Raw genomic sequence first — 17928 nt, forward strand, 5'->3', positions numbered from 1 at the left:
AGAGGTGGCAGAGCCCCTGAAGGGGATGGGGACGGGGAGGTTCCCCCGTGCTCAGGCTTTTGTCACCTGCCTCTGCCTGGCTCCCAACAGCAGCATGAGCTTTTTGGATTCTCTTCTTAGGCGTCTTTCTCTTCAGTACTGTGTAAAGAGGTCTCCTTGGCCATAAATGTAGGGGGATTAGATTCCAGGTTGTTGCTCCATCGTTGTAGAAAATCAGCATTGAATTTACTGTTAAAGCACTCATTTACCACAGTCTTAATTGGCCTGACGAATATGGATGATTTAGCTAAAAATTTGTGTGTCTTGCTGAACAGAAGATTAACTTTTTGCTCTGGGAGATAAAACCCTAAAAAAGCACTGGATTTTGGTGCGTTCTGGAAAACTAAGGCCAGCAGTAAACTCTGGAGCTCTGTGCATTGGTCAGGGCAGAGTCACAGGGCTTTTCTTTTTTCCTTTCTTTTTTTTTTGTTTCCCCCCTTTCCTTTTTAGTTACTAGACCAGTTGACGGGAAGCTTTGCCTGGGTCCTGCTCCCTCCGCCTCCCAGCTGTGTAACCTGCCGTGCCCGTCCGAGTGCGTGGTGTCTGCCTGGTCGCTGTGGGGCCCCTGCCTCCACGAGAACTGCCAGGACCACCACGGAAGAAGAGGTAATGGATGCTCTTATACATTGCTTTTGCAGCGTTGGGGGATCTAAAGTGGGTAACGGAATATTATGATAAGATGGCAAAAGCAGTGGTGTCAAATTCTACATGGGGAGCTTAATGTATTTTTTTTTAAATTAATCTAATGTAGGATGAAGCTCTTAGATGTGTGTGCAGGAGTGGAATATGACCTTTAAAAGCTTTTTGCGGTTATTCTTGGGAGAAGGAGAGAAAAAAAAAAAAAAGATAAGATTTTCAGCTTGATGCAGATCCATTTATCCAGCACCGAACTTGTAGAAAAGGAGGATTTCTTGGGATAGCAGCTGCAGACCTCCATAGTGCCAGGCTGTCTCGCTCTGATCCCCCTCGGAAGTCCTGCTGCATGCCTGGATTCCAGGGCGATGCTTGGGTGAGGTTGGAGGGAGTCAGGGCTGAGATGTATCGTGGAGTTAGGCTGACCCAAGAGATTGTTCTCATTGTTCTGGGTTTGGTTTAAATCCCTGAAAGAAGAGTATGCAAATATGATTTCATGCCCCTGGATCTTAATTGATTAGTGTAGGTGTTTGTTGCTGCAACACTTAAAGATTCACTGCAAAGCCTTTCCTAAGGCTCTAAGTTGAAAAGTCGACTGTTGGAATTCATGTCAGGGAATGAATATTATTGTTTGGAAATTACACTTTTCTGAAAATGGCGTAAGTTTTTGAAGTGATTGGAGCTGGTCAGAATTTTTCAAATTAAAAAAGAAATAATAAAAAATATAAAGATTTGCAAAACCACTTCATTTTAAGTTGTTTTGAATGATTTCCTTTTGCTGGTTTGAGAACAGTAGGAGTTGGGTCTGTTATAGTCTCTGGGATGTTTTATTTTTCTTTTCATTTTCCGTTTCATGGCCAGGGCATTTCCATGTGGCCTCCACTAATGCTGTATATTTGCCCCTTATCGGAGGCTGTTGTAGGAAAGACCACCACGTATTTTTTTTCTGCCTTGCTTAGCATTCTGTGTCATTTACATAACAAAACACGCCGAAAGATACTTGCGTATTAGTTCTGCATTTTATATAGCAACGTGATTTTTGGTTTTATTCAGAAGGAGGTAGATTATGTAATCAATTCTTTCATTATTTCTGTAACCTTTTTCTTCCACTTTACATTTGAATCTTCCAATTTAATAGGATGTCATTTCAAAGAGGTCTGACATGCATTATGTATCAGAAATCCTTACACCTTCATAAAGCAGAATACTAATTTCTTAGTAAACTGCTCTGCTGTATCTCAAAACAAGTCTTTTCATTAGTGGATTCCCAGGCAGAATATAGATGTTCTTTATATCTTCAATTCCTTGACTGTTTCTCTTTTTATCTTAATGTTGTTATTACATTAATATATGCATCAGTGGCAAATTCCTCTATTTGGACATGTGTTTTTCTATCTGATGTTGATGAAAAGGAAAAAGAAATGTGAAAAATGTGGGTTGTTGGAATTCATTACGCGCTATTAGGTTTGGGTACGTACAGCCAAGTGCTGTCCCAGTCAGTTCAGTTTGTAAGTGTCGTGCTCTCGTTTGTCTTTATACCCCCCAGTTCCAGATGACCTGTGTAGTCCTCTTGCTACTAGATTATTGGTATAAATATTTTTTTTTTTTCATTTGTCCAGTTAATTCGGTTTCTCTTTTTCCAGGCTTTAGAATGAGACAAAGGCAAGTGATCGTGGAGCCGGTAGGCACCCTGGCAGGTTGTCCGCATTTAATTGAATCTATTCCTTGTGAAGACCCGGTGTGTTACGAGTGGATCGTTTCGGAAGGAATATGTGTGACTGACCATGGAAAATGTGGACCTGGAAACCGCATGCTGAAAGCTGTGTGCAAGAATAAGAAAGGTGCGTAACGGTGTTGTCTTAAAAGCCCCATGGTTTTTTTGTGCCTCCTTCTGAAACGCTGCAGAGCAATTGCGATGATTTGCAATAGCTCCTCACTGAGTTCACTTTATTCAGGTGACTCTGATGCTCACAAAATCCTAGTGCTGATACTACCTGGGATTTTGCTTGGAGCCTTCTATCCTGTCTTATACTAGAGGAGGTGGCTCACCAGGTCTGGTCATGTGTTGTCACCGCTGGCCAAAAAAGTGGGATACCAATGGCCTGGTTCTCCCTAGGCCATGACAAAAGTGGGATACCAATGGCCTGGTTCTCCGTCCGTGGAATTCTTTTTTTTTTTTTTTTTTTTTTTACACACCTTGGACTAAAGTAGGGCCGTCACTGAGGCCAGCAGCTCTGTGGGCATTCCCTAAATTAACCTTAATTTTAATCAAAATTAACCTTAGCATTTCTTCTGTCCTCAGTTTTTAGCGTGCGGTCTGGATGTTTATCTCATTACGATAGCCCTCTTAAAATCATGAGAAGGGATGCTCAGCTGTGCTGCCAAAATTAATACAAGAATTAGATGTAAATGAAATGATTGTCCTGGTAATACTTCACTTGGCAGCAGTTTGAGACCTGCAGTGTGTTCGGTTTACAAGTTGTTAATAATGAATAAGTACATTTTTATATGACGTTTACAAACAACCAGCAAGAGCTTATTTCTTGTGCCTGGTTTGAACCTCAGCCAAAAGTTTCATTTCTTGATAAGGTCAGTGTTGTCAGATCTTTAGATTCAATTACGTGGAGCACGATTTTGCAGTCCTTAGTCACAGCGAGACTGTGCTATCATCTCAAAAGTGGCAAAATTGTGGAACTTTAGAGCCTGATGTTATATCTGAAATGGAGAATTCTTCTTTTACGTGGTACTCATACCAATCGCAGGAACAATTCCAAGTCGATAACAAGAGGGGTTAATTGGCAAGTGGTTAAAAATAGCGTGTCATTTACGAGGCATTAGAATCTGACAGAATGAAGTGATGGCTGCTTTGTCTGAAGAGCACAAGTTCTCCTGAAATATATTTAAAATATACATGGTTTTCTTGTACGTTTGTGAAAATGGGGCAAAAACCCAATAATCTTCAGCTGTTATAAAATGACATAGCTAGAATGTACTGGAGAGCAGTGAGTTGTCTCTGAGGTTGGTCTGACTGGTCTCTTCCGATGTGTGATCGTAACGGTGGGTCCGGTCCTGCGGCGACGCGTGCAGATGGAGTCTTGTAGTGCTAAAGGAGCTCCATGTACTTCACGCTGTTGAAGCTGTGCCAACATCCATTTTTACGCACCAACTTGTGACTTGGAAGGAAAGCGTATAACATGGCAGATGCTCATTGATCTCTGATCAAACTGTTCTCTCTGACTATGATCCTTAAGAAACCATGCCTTTGAAGTGTCTCTTCTTCACTTAATTGTTCAACAAGATATTGGAAGTCTCGCAGTACCCTTTTCATTTCAATTACTCTCAGCGTGTTCTAGTCACCAAGAAAAAAAAAAGTTGGAACATTCTTCCTGCCCCGCCACACTGAGGCAGACGTTGTCACTGGACGTGATCGTTGTCCAGTTCTTTTTGAGAAGGTTTCACAAGGAAATACCCAGATCTCCAGGCAGATGAGAAGCACCGGTTAATACTACTTTTAAGCTTTTCTGAATTTTTGATCCAGTAGGATAGGACTGGCAGAGTCCTTAAAGTTGGAAAAAAAAAAAAAAAAAAGTCAATTTGTTTCTTCTTGTGTCAACCCAGTAATATTAGTTGCTTTGTTTATAAGCTTTTTTCCTTCTGCAATGTTCTCTTAACTAGATTGCCATTGCAGTAAGTGATGTATTTTCTTGGATAAAAGCTGGAGTTAAAAAAGTTCAAAAAAAAAAAAAAAAAAAGTAAAAGCAGAGTTGCATAAAGTGTTTTGCCTGGAATTGTTGGTTTGTTGGTAGCGGGAAGCCGGCAGGGAGTTGTATGAATCTGTGAGACATATCAATTACAGGTAAAATTGCATAAGGCCTGTGCTAATGCATACCATTATTCAGTTCAAAATTCAGTGCAAGTAACTGCCCTCATGAAAGCATTTTGGGTAGCTGCATTATGTGCTGGTATTTTAATTTACTTAAGCATCTTTTGTGGAATTCAGCTCCGTATCCTAAAATCCAGTCTTTTATCCAGTCGTTCTGTCATCCGTGCCTGGCATTGTTGCTCAGTATTTCAACTGAATGCCTAACGGGATTAAAAAAATACATGTTTTGGACCCTGTTAAATGACAAAATCCAATATATCACCATCTTAACAGCAGCTCATTTGGGCCTGGCGTATGTTGATTAGGGTACTTTGGGTCTTCTGTGTATCCGTGCCTGCAAGACGTCTTCATTTTCATATAAGTGCCAGACTTTTTGGCATGATGCTGTCTTCGTGTTGCAGTGTGATAGTTCACTTCTCTTTAGAAGTAGCTGTGTCTCCTCCTCTTCCTCCATCCACAGTTCGACTGAACGTGCCGTATCCCTCGCTAGCCCGTGCTCTGCTGTGCAACGCGGGGCTTTACGTGCTGCTCGCCATGGCTCAGAGACCTGAGGCCTTTTTCATGAGGAGACTTCATTTTCCCTTGCCAAAAATGAGCTTTAATTACACTGACTGTAGCAGGAGGGAAGTGGGCATGTTTTTCAGTCCTGTTTCCCATGACGGAGGACTTTGCTGCTGCCAGCAGAGCCTGTGGCATCCTGTTGGCCTAAACTTCACTCCATCAGTGTGGAGCTTGGAGGTGTGTCTTTGGCTCTGGTATATATTGATAGACAGTGGGTGAAGTTAACAAGGCGTCAGCCCTTCTCTGTCCCACTTCTGGTTTCCCCAGTGTCTTTCTCCCATGCTACATCTCTTCCATGTTCCTGGTTCCAGCCGGGAACCTGGGAGTTGGAAGGAACCTGTTTGGGAGGGGAACAGGGAGCAGTAGCTAACTAACCTCTTCCTCCAACTCAAACCCCACCTTGGGAGCCTCTTGTAATGGCTTTTTTTTTTTTTACATTTCTGGTGAGAAGATTTTCTGGTACTGAGCGATGTAACGAACTACTGCTGTCCTGAGCTGGAGCTTGAACAACTCAGGACCAAGTCAAACATGGGTCCGACTCCGGTTTGCAGGGTTCCTCTGAAGAGTTCCATGTCAAAGCAATATCTAAAGAGATATTAAGGGCTTGTATGAATTTCAGTGATGTAGCACTCTTACTTACGCTTGGTCTAGAGGTACAGAAATGACTTTTTTTTTTCTTAAATAGGCTAATAGAGGGGGTCCGTAATGAAAGGGCCTCCATAGGGCACATACCATGCACAGCATTTTTTCATGGAGTGGCTGGAGTCCATGGTTCGTAATTTGCAGTAGTTAGCATAGATGAGGAGGAATGAGAAGACTGTAATCACCTCATTTCTTTGTCATTGTTAGGTGTCTGTCTGCTCCCACCTAGTAGTGTCTCTAATGTCTGTAAATAAGTTATTGAACATGCATATGATGCTTGCGAGAAACTCTTTGTGTCTGGTCCATATCCCTTGAGTGCGCCTCTTCTGGGGCATCAGAAGACAGTAGCGTAATAAATCAAATGAAATTAAATAACATGTGAAGTAATGCATAGAATGGGAAAAGACCTATATTGCCTGCTTCTTCCAAGCAAAAGTTTTCAGCAAAGTGTTTTTTAGTTAGCTAGTGAAGGACAACGGATACTTCTGGAGAAGTCTGCAAAGCCAAAAGAGTAGTAAAGGAAAATGGATGATGGTACAAAAAATCGGATTATGCAGCTGTGTCACTGGGTACATGGATCTATAATTCAGATAAGGAATTTATTTGAAAAATTTTTTTTTTTTCGTGTTCACAAGCAACCCAAGAATTATTTGTGATTTTTCTCAGATTTTTTGTTTTACGTTGTTCAACAAGGAACTGAATAATCTGTTTGTAATGTATTCTTGATCGGGTAGTTGTAAGCATTTGACATTTGAATTTGGACGGTCTTGATTAGAACCGACGAACATTACTGCACATCGACTAGATGAAAGTAACTCTCTGCAAACTTCTCTGTTGGCTCATTCTCCTTAAGTGTTGCTGCTCGGTAGATACAAAACCATGAAGGCGGTCAAAACTCTCGCGTGTTAAAATGCGATTGGCCGGTAGCCAGAAATGTATTGCGTTTCGTTTTTTGAAGACAGTGACCAAAATAATCTTTCGTGTGTGCTGCTGCTTACGTCTCTGTGGTGGGTGCAGGCACTGCGAGTACAGGGAGACGAAGGGAGTTCAATGTCGTGGCGTGCAGAAAACTGCAGGTGACGTGGGACAGCGGGACTTGGCTGGGGGTCGGCAGGTCACAGCTCAGTCCAAAGAGGAGTCGGTGTGCTTCAGAGGTAGTTTCCCAGTCTTTTGATTTAGATGCTGAGAAATACAACTGGATTTAACACATCAGTGTTGTTGGGTTCAGTCTGATGGAGGAATTTGGGAACCTTTTTGATTGTTATTTTCCGTATCTATTTTAGGCTGCATTGGTAATAGAAAAATAGGTTGAAACAAGACAAAGGTTGAACCAAACTGTGGTTTTTAGAAAAGCATGTTATACTCACGTAGCTTGTGAACAGAGCAGTGATTACGGTGAGGAGTACAACCTGAGAACAGATGTAAAAGGAAGTACAACAATAAATTAATGAACTAACAAGTATGACTCAAAAAAGTAACCATTAATTTTTCAAACATTTTATAAAATTTTCTGGCAACGCTAAATCTCACCTATTAGCAACACTCTTGAATGGATTGTAAAATGTTATTATTCAGACTCATACCCGCGAGTCGTCTATCCATTTTGTCGTAATTCCCATGTCATCATTTATTAATTAGCTTCTGCTTGTTCTGATTCCCACCAGAAGAACTATTAGTAACAAAGACGATTTCTCTGTGATAGTGAACAGCGTAGCGTCTAAATAATAAAAAACATGAAATAATTTATACCCAAAGGCTTCATTGTTTTAATCAGAAATTATCAGATCGGCAACAAGGTTTAATGCAAAAGTAATGTGATTTTGCTGGATTCAGGGGGTTTTACTCTACTCCTAGTTAACAAATCTAATCAAAGCTCCAGCGCTGCTATTTGCCTTTCTGTACTGTCAGCTTGGGTGTCAGGCTTTCTTTGTTTTAGTGGGAATTAAAATTGGGTTGCCTTCCTGTTTTGAGGACGGTATTTATAACCGTGCCGGAGAATGTATTGGTTCCTTATTGACACGCCGTCCGGGCAGCGACAGGGAGGTGCAGGAGCAGAGCCCCAGTGCTGGAGGCACCCACTATCGCCTTTCCGTAGCACCCAAATGACAATTCCTGGGACCTGTGTGACAAATCCACCTTCTTCAGCAGCTTCAGCCTCACCTCAGTGCTCCCAGGCACTTTGGAGGTTTCTGTACGTCCTTCCCAGCTGTTTCTAATAAATGAATAATACCTGGCAGGTCCTGGGACTCCCGGCTGCAAGGGGGCAACCACGCTGCTACAGACCATCTGCCAACACGGTAGCTTAGAAGTGTAACATGCTGCAATCCTACTGTCATGGCTCTCACGGTGGGAAGGTGTTGTCTTTCAGTATTCTCAGTGGAATGAGCTGCTGGCCTCAAGCTGCGTGAGTTGCCTGATGGGTGCAGCACCCGTCGCCCGAGCCCGGGCTCATTGAGCCTCGGGGCTGCTGGACGCACGGGGCTGTGCCAACATAAATCCTTGTGGAATAAAAAGTCAATCGTCCTCATTTCAGCAGTGTTATGGCAGATGATCAAACCCAATGTTTTTCTTCTTCCTTTTTCCTTTTTTTTTCTTTGTACTAACATGAATTTCTTCTCTACTCCCCCAAAAAGGAAACCCCCCAAAACCCAAACCCCAGGGCATGTTTATTTGCAGGGGGCGGTGAATAAAAGAAACCCACAAAAGAAGGGTGTTCACCAAACGTTTCAGCCTGTTGCTGCTTCTGCTTTTGAGCAGAAAACCTTTATTCTACTGCTGCTGTTCTGGCACTACTGGGAAGAGTCATTTCAGCACAGCAGTGTTATTTTTCCGTGCGATCTCTTTGGTTCCAGGCAGTCGGTATCTAGAACATGGCACTTGCGGAGAAGACAAGAGGGTTTTTGGTTTATAGTGTTAATAAGTTCACTGAAAAAGTACAAGTTTGGATTTAATTACACCTATTCCCAAGTTTCTGTTCTATCTGACAGTTTTATTTGTAAAATGAGAGAACAGTTTCAGAGTGTCGAAATGTTTTCTTTCAGCTTTTCTTAGATTACATGATTAATGTTTGCTTTTTTGTAGATGAACTGGGCCAAACCTTTAACAAAATTAAAAAATCAAAATATTTTTAAAAGAGGTTGTTAATATAAAAGCAAAATATTCCTTTCAGCTTAAACAAACATTTTGCCTTATCTTGAAAATACTTTTTTCCTGAATCCTCTCCCAGTCTCTCTTCAGTCTACTTAAAACAGTTACAGAGTTTTTATTTCCTTTTCCTTTTTTTTCTCTTTTTCTTTTTTTTTTTTTTTCTGGTTCAGTGCCCAAACAGAAATCCATTATTCACACAGCTCTATTGACAGAGCAGACACTGAAATCCTGTTGGAATTCAAGCGCAGAGTAAAGGGAAGTAAGGTAATCAAAGCAGTGTTATTTTAAGATCCAATATTATGTTCTGCCAGAGCTTGACAGTGAAGCTCTGCACGTACGGAAGCTGAAGACTCTTTGGGGTTAGAATATTAATATCGGTGTGCTCAGTCACCTGCCTGTGCTCGCGGTTCAATCATGGCGTGTCCTGTGGTCCCGGAGAAGGGTTGTTCGCAGAGGCAGCTGTGTGCTCCGCTCCCTGCGCAGCGGCGCGAGGGGCAGGAGCATCCCCAGCGCCTCCGCGAGAAGCCGCCAGAAGGAAGGGGCTGCCAGGAGAGACTGTGGTCTGGTTTTACTCCCGGTTGAGGGCATGGAGCTAGCAGCTTTTTGGGAAGTTCTGTTTCAACAGAAATCTCAGCAAAGCCAGGTTCTTACCTGGGGACAATTCTTGATTTTTCATCTTGTAATGGATTAATGATAAGGAATGAATTTGCAAATTCTGTTTAATCTCTCAGAGAACAGATTTACTGAGTTCAATTTCTTGAAAGTAAGTTTTAAATAAATTCTTTCTGACACATCAGAATGAGATCTTAAATCTCCATTGATGCACTGTGTCTAGTGACGCAACACCGTGTCCAAAGGTACGTCCAGGTTTGGTTTCTCCTGTGTGAGTAGCATAAGCTCAACTTCTGATCATTCTGTATTTTAGAAACTGAAACTTTTGCAAACTAGAAGAAGTTCTGTTTGGAAAATTAAAATACTTGTTTTCAAGTTCATTTGGAAATGCGCCTGTCTTTAATCTGACCTTAATACACAGACTAAGGAACATCAGTTTTTCTTCAGTGATGCTTTTTCCCCGATCTGCCTGTCTGCGGAGTGAACCCGTGAGGGCTTTGACTTACGGAGAGGGCTGGAGAGTGCGCTTCCAGTGACACGCAGTGAATGAGAGAATGACGTGTAGCTAAAAGTTAAATAGCTCCGTCAATGGATTAGGAACTGTTTTGTCTTGGCTTCTTAAGTCATCGAGGTTCAAAAAGACGGACTTATATACTGCTTTGGACAAATTTGCGTGCTGTCAGCGTTAGCAGGACAGAACTCGCAGGGGGAGCTTTGCCTGAGGAGGGCGTGATTAGTATGTGTACATTACGGACTGTTCATGTAAATGCAAACTGGAGGTGAGACGACTTTACAGCTGTAAGATTTGGAATTATTTTGCAGGGAACGGTAAAATTATCCAGTTGATCAACACACCTGCACATACGATCAATAAAATTAAACAGGTACGAGCTCTTCTAAGCCTGCCAGTTCAATTCCTGTTGTGGGGCTCAGCCTTCTGCACCATGTGGCTCGTTCCTCCTCTTAGTTGGTGAGCGTACCCCACCATACCCCGTCGATGGAGCTGTTGATCCCAAACCAGTATGTTTTCTTGACTGTTAGAAACACAAATCCTTAAAGGCAACATGCAGAGCTTTCTGGTAATTAGACAGGATCTATCCTTCCCGTTTTGCAGCCGTGGTGGAAGGAGTATATTGCGGTAGAAGCACAGTGGTAGCATATTGCAGTAGCAAGGCTGATGAGCATTACAAGTGCTTCAGGAATCTTTAAGAATGGTGTGTGGTTTGTTCAATGGATTTAAGACCGTTTTTTTTTTTGTAGTCGTGAAGACTGATGTGCTCTTTGAGCAGGCTGGCTGTTTATGAGCCAGGTGGAGTGGATGTAGTTACCTTCATCAAGCCTTACCTCGCAGCAGCTGGTACCAGGCCAAATATCTAATGTCTCCTACTGGAAGCATTTAAAAAGACAAAATGCAGAGTGTGACCTGCTCTAGGAGTGGTGCACTGACAATCTAAGCCCAGAACCAGCATGAATTCAAGTGAATTTACTGTCTTTGTATCCTCTGCTGAAATTGATGTCTTCTGCAACAGAAACAGAAGATCAGCTTTAGGTTAATATTAGGGTAAGTTGCTGAAAAATAAGAGCTTTCTTTGCTTAGTCACACTGTAACACTTTTACTTCATTCAAGATCATAGCAAACGTGTGGCCCACAAGCCATGGAGATAGAAACTCAAAAGTCTATAAGCAATTCTTGTAGTAGCTACATTTGTGTACATATCTGTGTCTTAGAGTCAGGCATGTTGTGCGAAAATACAAGCTGAAATACCTGACGCTGGAAAGCCGGAAGGGTTTGGGTTTGAATCTAGGAGACCAACTCAAACACGCTTTGACTAATTTTCTTTACCTTTGAGTGCAGATATGTTGCATGATTTCCAGCTGATCTGTGGCTGTGCTTTTTCAAATGCTGGTGGCGTGATTTGTGTCAGTCATCCAGAAGGCAGCTATAATCGGTATCCAGTGGTGATGGTGGCTCGGTGTAGTTGGCAGACAGATACCAGCGGAGTTGATTAGGGATATAGCCAGCTTTCATCCTCCCTGTGCTTGTCAGTATAAGGTATTACAGCTACCTGTGAAATAGTTTTTCTGTGCCAGGTGAGCTAAGCATGTGCTTGTGGTTGGTGCCGAATGCCCTCAAATGAATTTCTGTGCAAACCGACGATTCTTTTCACTATTTAGCGCTCCTTTTTGGTACTGGTTTTTTGGCAATAGTTTGTGATTTTCTCCAATGTTCAGCTGCTACTTCCAGTAGGCATTTGAATCTTTAAGGGACCAACCCCTCTGTCATATTACGTTTATGTTAATAAATGGTTTCAAAACTTTCTGGTGTTCAGCAGATGGATAAACAGCACAATGGCATATCCTGATTTCCAGCCTAAAACAAGCCAGAAAACAGTTTTTAATGCATTTTATATTTTTCTAATTCTTAATAGACAGAAAATTGCCCAATTCTCAGTTCAAAATTATTTTAGCCAAGACTTTTTTTTTTTTTTTCCCCCAAGAGAAATACCGAAAACAGTATAAAGGCTTTAAATTAAACAGAAGATCGTTAGGGTAAAGAAATGACCGGTTGTATTTTATTGCATTCTGTATGTGAGGTTTAGTGGGCTGGCATCCAACTCGTACCATGTAACTCACGAAAGAAAAAAAATGTTTCGAAATCAGCCAATTTAAGTTCGGTCTGAGGTAGTACCTAGGAATTTATTGCCATCAGATAATAATAAAAGATATAAACTGGGGGGGTTCCCTCCATCTCTCCCTGCACGGGGGTTTGGAGTGCGGGGAGAGGAGAGGAGAGGAGAAGTCAGGGTAGAGGGAAGGCTGGGAGCAGCCCGGAGCCGGGAGGTCGTCGTGCTCCCTGTGTCTCGGCCGAGGTGAAGGAGCTGCACCCGGGCTCTGGTTGCGTGCCGGGCTGGGGGGTCAGCAGGCACTTTCTCCTGAGGTTTCTGTAAGGGAATAATTTGACCCTAACTTCAACCGAGAGCTTCTCACATTGATCTCTGACCACAGCCCTTGTAGTGGAGGAAAAAAGAAGGGCTTGGTTTTTTTTTTGTTTTTTTTTTTTTTTTTTTTTTTCTGTAATTTAATCCTTTCCTGCTGGGTGGCCCTACAGAAGGCTTTTTCTGAAGCTGAAATTCCTTCGGTGCTGCACATTGGGTGCTGGACGGGAATGATTGTGAGAGCCACCTTTATACAGTAGTTTTGAAGGCTGTTGAGTGGAAATTAAAGATAAGTGTTGGCCTTTCTTTGAGTTGCTTTTTATCAAGCCGTTTATGAAGTAGAGCTGATTAAAAACAAATTTAGTCACTTGTTTTGGGGTTAATGGATGCTGGAGGGGAAGGTTCCCCTCTTTAAAATAAGAAGTTTTGACAAACTTTTAATTAAGAATTCAGGACATGGAAACTTTGGGCTAGTTCTGCACTACCGAGATTGGCTCTGGAGCATATTGGTCTGTCAGGTTTTTAAAGTAAATCTTCCTCTTAATTCTAATTAAGTATTGTAATGCCAGTGCTCTTCATTAGGCAGCAATTTGTGATTAGTCAGGTGGCCGTAATGGAAAGAGAACGTGTGGTGAAATGCTAGAGAAATTGCAGAGCAGGGAAAACGACCCTGGGATGCGGCTCCTAAATGCTCTTTAACATCCTCCTCTTGGCAGATTTCCCACTGAATTCCGGGCGCTCTGTGGGACGGGATTCGATCCTCACACAGATCCTGGCTTGTCTGGAAACACGAGTTCAGAGGCCCTCGATTACAGGACTTGGGCTCTGAAGTTGTGACAAGAAATAATGCTAAGAGCAGCCATAAAAAGGGAAAACTCCTAATTCCCCCTAAACTTTGAAGCCAAGCTATTACTTTAAGTGTAGGTTACATTATCGCATTTGTTTATCTGTGAATTGAATCTCATATTTAATAAATGGTAGCTTTTGTGAAACGCTGGAGTGAATGTGAATTAGTGAATCGCGAAAGATTAGCTCTTCGAGGAGATTGAAAACAATTTAAAATTCCATTGTTCGGTGTTTTTCTTTCTGTCGGTATGAAGCGGGTTTGTAATTGTCTCAAATTAGGTACTGCCTTTGTTTAGAAGAGTTAAACAAGTAACGGGGTAAGATATTTCATAGTTCCTTTTTTAAATAAACAGCCTGTTCAGTTCTTATCTTCAGGCAGTTTGCAAATGTCAGAGCAGAGCTTTTGAAGAGAACATATATATGAGGTGGAGTTTCTTTAGAAACTGAATCATCCTGTATTGTTGGGATGCATTTTCCAATTTTGACGCCTTGTCTTCCCATGCTGTATGAGTTTAGTGTATCCTTTTACCACAGTGCTTAAAACAGATGTGTTATTTAAAAATTCCTGTGGCGATGCGGGAATCGGACTGTAAGCATGAATTTGTTCAGTTCCTTTCTGGCAGCTGTGGTCTATATTTTGCCATCGCTTGCCTGATGGTGCCACTACCAATGAACCCTCACGTTGACCCAGTAATTACCAAGCCCAGCAAGAGGAAAGAAGGAGAAGCAAGATGAACGATTCAACACGTCCATGTGGACTGGGTCAGCAGCTACGCAAGCAGAAAGCAGTGCTTTTTCCTTTCATATCACAGAGGAGGGAAAAATAATCACACAAAGTTATTTCCTGGCTTGGTCCTGTGGCTGGTGGTGTCCATGGGGATTCAGGCACTGCGTCCAGTGGGAGACGGATGTAGTTTGAAATGTGACTTTTCTGGAAGAAGCGAGAATATTTACCTGCCCCTAGCAAGCGAGTAGGGAGTTTGCTGGGACTGGATGAACCCAGGGTGCTTTGCTGGAGGGACAAAGTCACTTTCAGGTGGCGTGAGGTCTACCTGCGCTCCCTTGCCACATCTCCTGTGGCACTGCACCTAAGTCTGTCCCTGATTTGGGGGTTGTTTCCATTCATTACCGCCAATTGTGCAAGAGGTATAAAATACCAGGTCTTTTTTTGTAGTGAAAATGCGATGACCCAGCAGGACTGGTAAGTCCTCAAGAACATAACAATAGAGTCTTGGGCAATTCTATAGAAGTGGCTCCATCCGTCCTTGCAGCAGGTGGGAGATGGGTCTTGGCTGCCCATAATACATTGTAGAAACCAAGATGATCTTGTAAATTCAAATTCCATTCCTTATTACCAGATGCAAAATTCCCATTAAATTTAAAATAGCAAGAGTTTCCCCCCTAGTTTCACCAGATTTCCCAAGTTTCATACAAAGTCAGCACTGTTTTGTTGAATGCTTAGTGCTGTGTCAAAGGAGACTGGAGCCAAGAGGGTGTTTTGTTCTTTTTTGTGGTGTTTACAAATAAAGCTGACTGATTTGGTAACTCTCTTGGAAACTCTCTGAGACTGTAAATTTAGCAGAGTGCTCCCTGGGCATGCATAGATCTAAAGACAGCACTTTCTTGCCTATCAATGAGTATCTTAAGGCCTTTACTTTTAATGCTATATATGACTTAAATCCCAGGAAAATAATTCCACAGCATTAATTCAGGCTAGGCCAGGTTTTCTGATACGTTATTTATTTAGGTCTTCAAAATGTCTGTGGTACTGCATGTGGTTGACAGAGCTTATTCTTGTTTATTAATATTATATGGCAGCCTGTTTTCCCAAGATGTTTAAATAAATGCATGCCTTCAAATAAAGCTGCGATTTTAAAAGCCACTTTTTTTTCCCCCTGTTGTAACTATAGCATCCCATAATCTTAGCTCTGATTTCTATTCTCCACCACCACCTATTTTAAATAGTTCTGGAAGGATTTTTTTTTTTTCTTTCTGCTTTTGTATGAGATAAACGCGTATTTACGTCTTGATTCTGAATATCTAGCCCGGCTTCTTCCCTCACCTGGGTGACAGAAGCTTAGAAACAACTTTAAATTCAGTAACAAAATCCCTTATGTGAAGGGTGAAGCACTGAGCTCATATTTTCTGACAGTCCACAAAGCTTACAAATCAAAATACATGAGAGTGCTGCGTAAGGGAGGGTGAAACAAATGGTGTACAATACTTGGAAATGAATGAGTCGTGTGAATGAACATTGGCGTGTACATCCCCAGCCCCATATTAAGATTAAAGTGAGTTGTCTGCTTTACAATTGCATAATTGCTTCTGTGACTGATGTGGTGCTGCTCTGTAATAAGTTGTGAATACTGTATGCTGACCTGGTTAATGGGATGTTTACTAAATGAATATATTTGTATAGTTTGATAGGAGGAGGTTTTGGAAAAAATTAGCAGGATGAGAAAGACTGGCTCAAGAGAGCAATTTTTCAGCAAGCGCTGGGGTTGCGAAGAGGAAGGCAGGCTGCCTTGCTGTTGGCGTTTGGGGGCTTTGGAGGGCAAGGTTGCACGGGGACGGATCCCCTTCCCTCCCCACTGCAGGGAGGTCTCTGCCCTGGGCACGGAGCATCCCCGTCCTGCCTCCCGGGCAAGCAGGACCCTTGGGCGGCTGCTCCAGGCTCGGGGTACCCAGACTCTGCACCCTACTGGAGATGCTGCGGCGTGGGGATGCGTGCCGGGGAGGAGCAGCCTCCATCCCGCAGCCGTGCCAGCTTCATTTTTAAAAATACCTTTCTTGAATGTAGCTGTTTTAAGTACTATAGACTAAGATAATTATTTCACGAAGTCATATTATCTGCAAATTAACCTTGGATCTTTGCGTAGGTTCAGAAAGGGAGAGATAAGGAATTTTATCGCAAATTGCAGACTTACTGGGTTTAACGCGAAGGCCGTGGCAAGTAATACATTTAAACTGCATTTAAGTAGTAAAGACCAGAATATCAAAGTCTAAAAGCAATAAACATTAATTTATTCAGAAAGTTTTTATATTTTCTTTCTAGTTTATATGTTCTTTTCACACACTGTCATTTAATGAGGTTCTATTCTGATTAAAGTAGAAAAACAAAAAAGTAAAATGTTTTATTTCGGTAGATAAAAATGTAGCTTTAAAAGTACATCAGCTTGCCCTCTGTAGTCTGAGCTAGCTGTACAATTTTCCCTTCGTTCAGCACGGCTGCTAGACTAACGGATTTGGGGGGAAAAACTCCCCCTTGTATAGAGTTTCATTTGAAATCCATATTTTCATTTTCAGTGACAACTAATACATTTCCTGTAATCCCTTTCAAATATTCACTGGCAACGTTCCCAGACATATATTTTGAAGGTTAAATGGTCTAGGGTTTATGTACTGTACTACGTGGGTCGGTCTGAATAAGCTAATACGTCTGTATGGCCCCTTCATTGCCAGAGACCAGTTTGTATCTCGGAAACACTATAGCTGCGGTAGCACGAAGTTTGGGCTGGTTAATGAACTGTGGTTCTAACGAGCCCAGGGTGAGGTGCTGGGCTGGAAAACTGCTTTTTCTGGTTGCAGAGCTCACTTGGGTGTCGTTACAGAGGGCTGCTTCGCGTAGCGTAGTTGCACCTCGCTGGCAGCTGAAGGTTTTGGCTCTCTGTCCAGAAACATCTCTCTCTTTTTTTTTTTTTATTTTAATTTTTTTATTTTTTTTAATAGGCTGCAATTGGCATGAGTAAAGAGCAATAATTAAAATAATATTCCACGAGGTTTGCATTTTAGTATGGCCGTTTGATTAAAATTGAATCTGCCGTTTCCTCTCCCTTGAGGACCATTGCTCGCTTCATGGCTAATGAAGTGGAACAAGGGCTGTGATCAATATTTATGGTGTCACTCTGGGCACCTGCAGTTCTTTCAGCCCTTCTTGTACTGTGGAGCTGGAATGGAGGTTTTTAACTCCGAGCTAATTAATGGCTGACTGTGCAACTTGATACGAAGTCTGGAAAGACTGTTCTTAGTACTGCTTTTTCTGAGGGTCACATGTGCCTTGCACAGATTCGCTAATTCTCATAGTGGACCAGACAAAAGCAGAAAGTTGATTTTCTTCAGTGATGTACGTTTGGATCCCTCGGCTGTCCTTTGGTGTTAGTTTGGGCTCTCCCTGCGTTGGGAACAACCACTCTTGGGGTACCAACTCTTGCCATTGAAGACACAAGAAAAGGCGGCACATATGGATTCTTTCAGCTGAACTCATAGACTTCTGCCCTACGGTTTTTCTTCTTTTTATACTTCGGTCTCTGCTACAGGTTCCAGTAACTGCTGGAGACAGCATGTCCAACATGAGTGCCGCAGAGTTAGTGCTAGTCTGCACTTTTGCATCTTTCCATTGGGGAGCTGCTCCCAGCTGTGCCAGAATATTTTTATACAGCTGCTCATGAAGGCCACGGGCTACAGCAGCATTTTCTGTCCAAATCAGCCCCACAGCACTTTATTCCACAGTCCTCTTGTCTCTTGACTCCTTCAAGGCTTTCCCAAAATAATAATATCATCTTTGAACTCAGTGGCTTGGTTCCTTGCAAACTTTGCCCGTTCCCTGCCAGCGACAGGGGCTGGAGGCAG

The 17928-nt window shown here is 42.3% G+C and overlaps 1 protein-coding gene across 6 annotated transcripts in view; it reads left to right on the top strand.

Moving 5' to 3' along the window:
- Positions 1-17928, top strand: part of THSD7B (thrombospondin type 1 domain containing 7B) — a 330826-nt gene that overhangs the window by 146326 nt on the left and 166572 nt on the right. For all 6 annotated transcript variants that reach the window (XR_012588260.1, XM_074594199.1, XM_074594198.1 and 3 more), the window contains 2 exons: positions 490-645; positions 2316-2513. Coding sequence is in view for 5 of the 6 variants with exons in the window: in XM_074594199.1 (XP_074450300.1) it covers positions 490-645; positions 2316-2513 (354 nt within the window). In the remaining variant the exon portion in view is untranslated. The remainder of the gene's footprint in view (positions 1-489; positions 646-2315; positions 2514-17928) is intronic.

Source organism: Larus michahellis, chromosome 7 (genome assembly GCF_964199755.1).
Source record: "Larus michahellis chromosome 7, bLarMic1.1, whole genome shotgun sequence".
Classification (NCBI taxonomy): Eukaryota; Metazoa; Chordata; class Aves; order Charadriiformes; family Laridae; genus Larus; species Larus michahellis.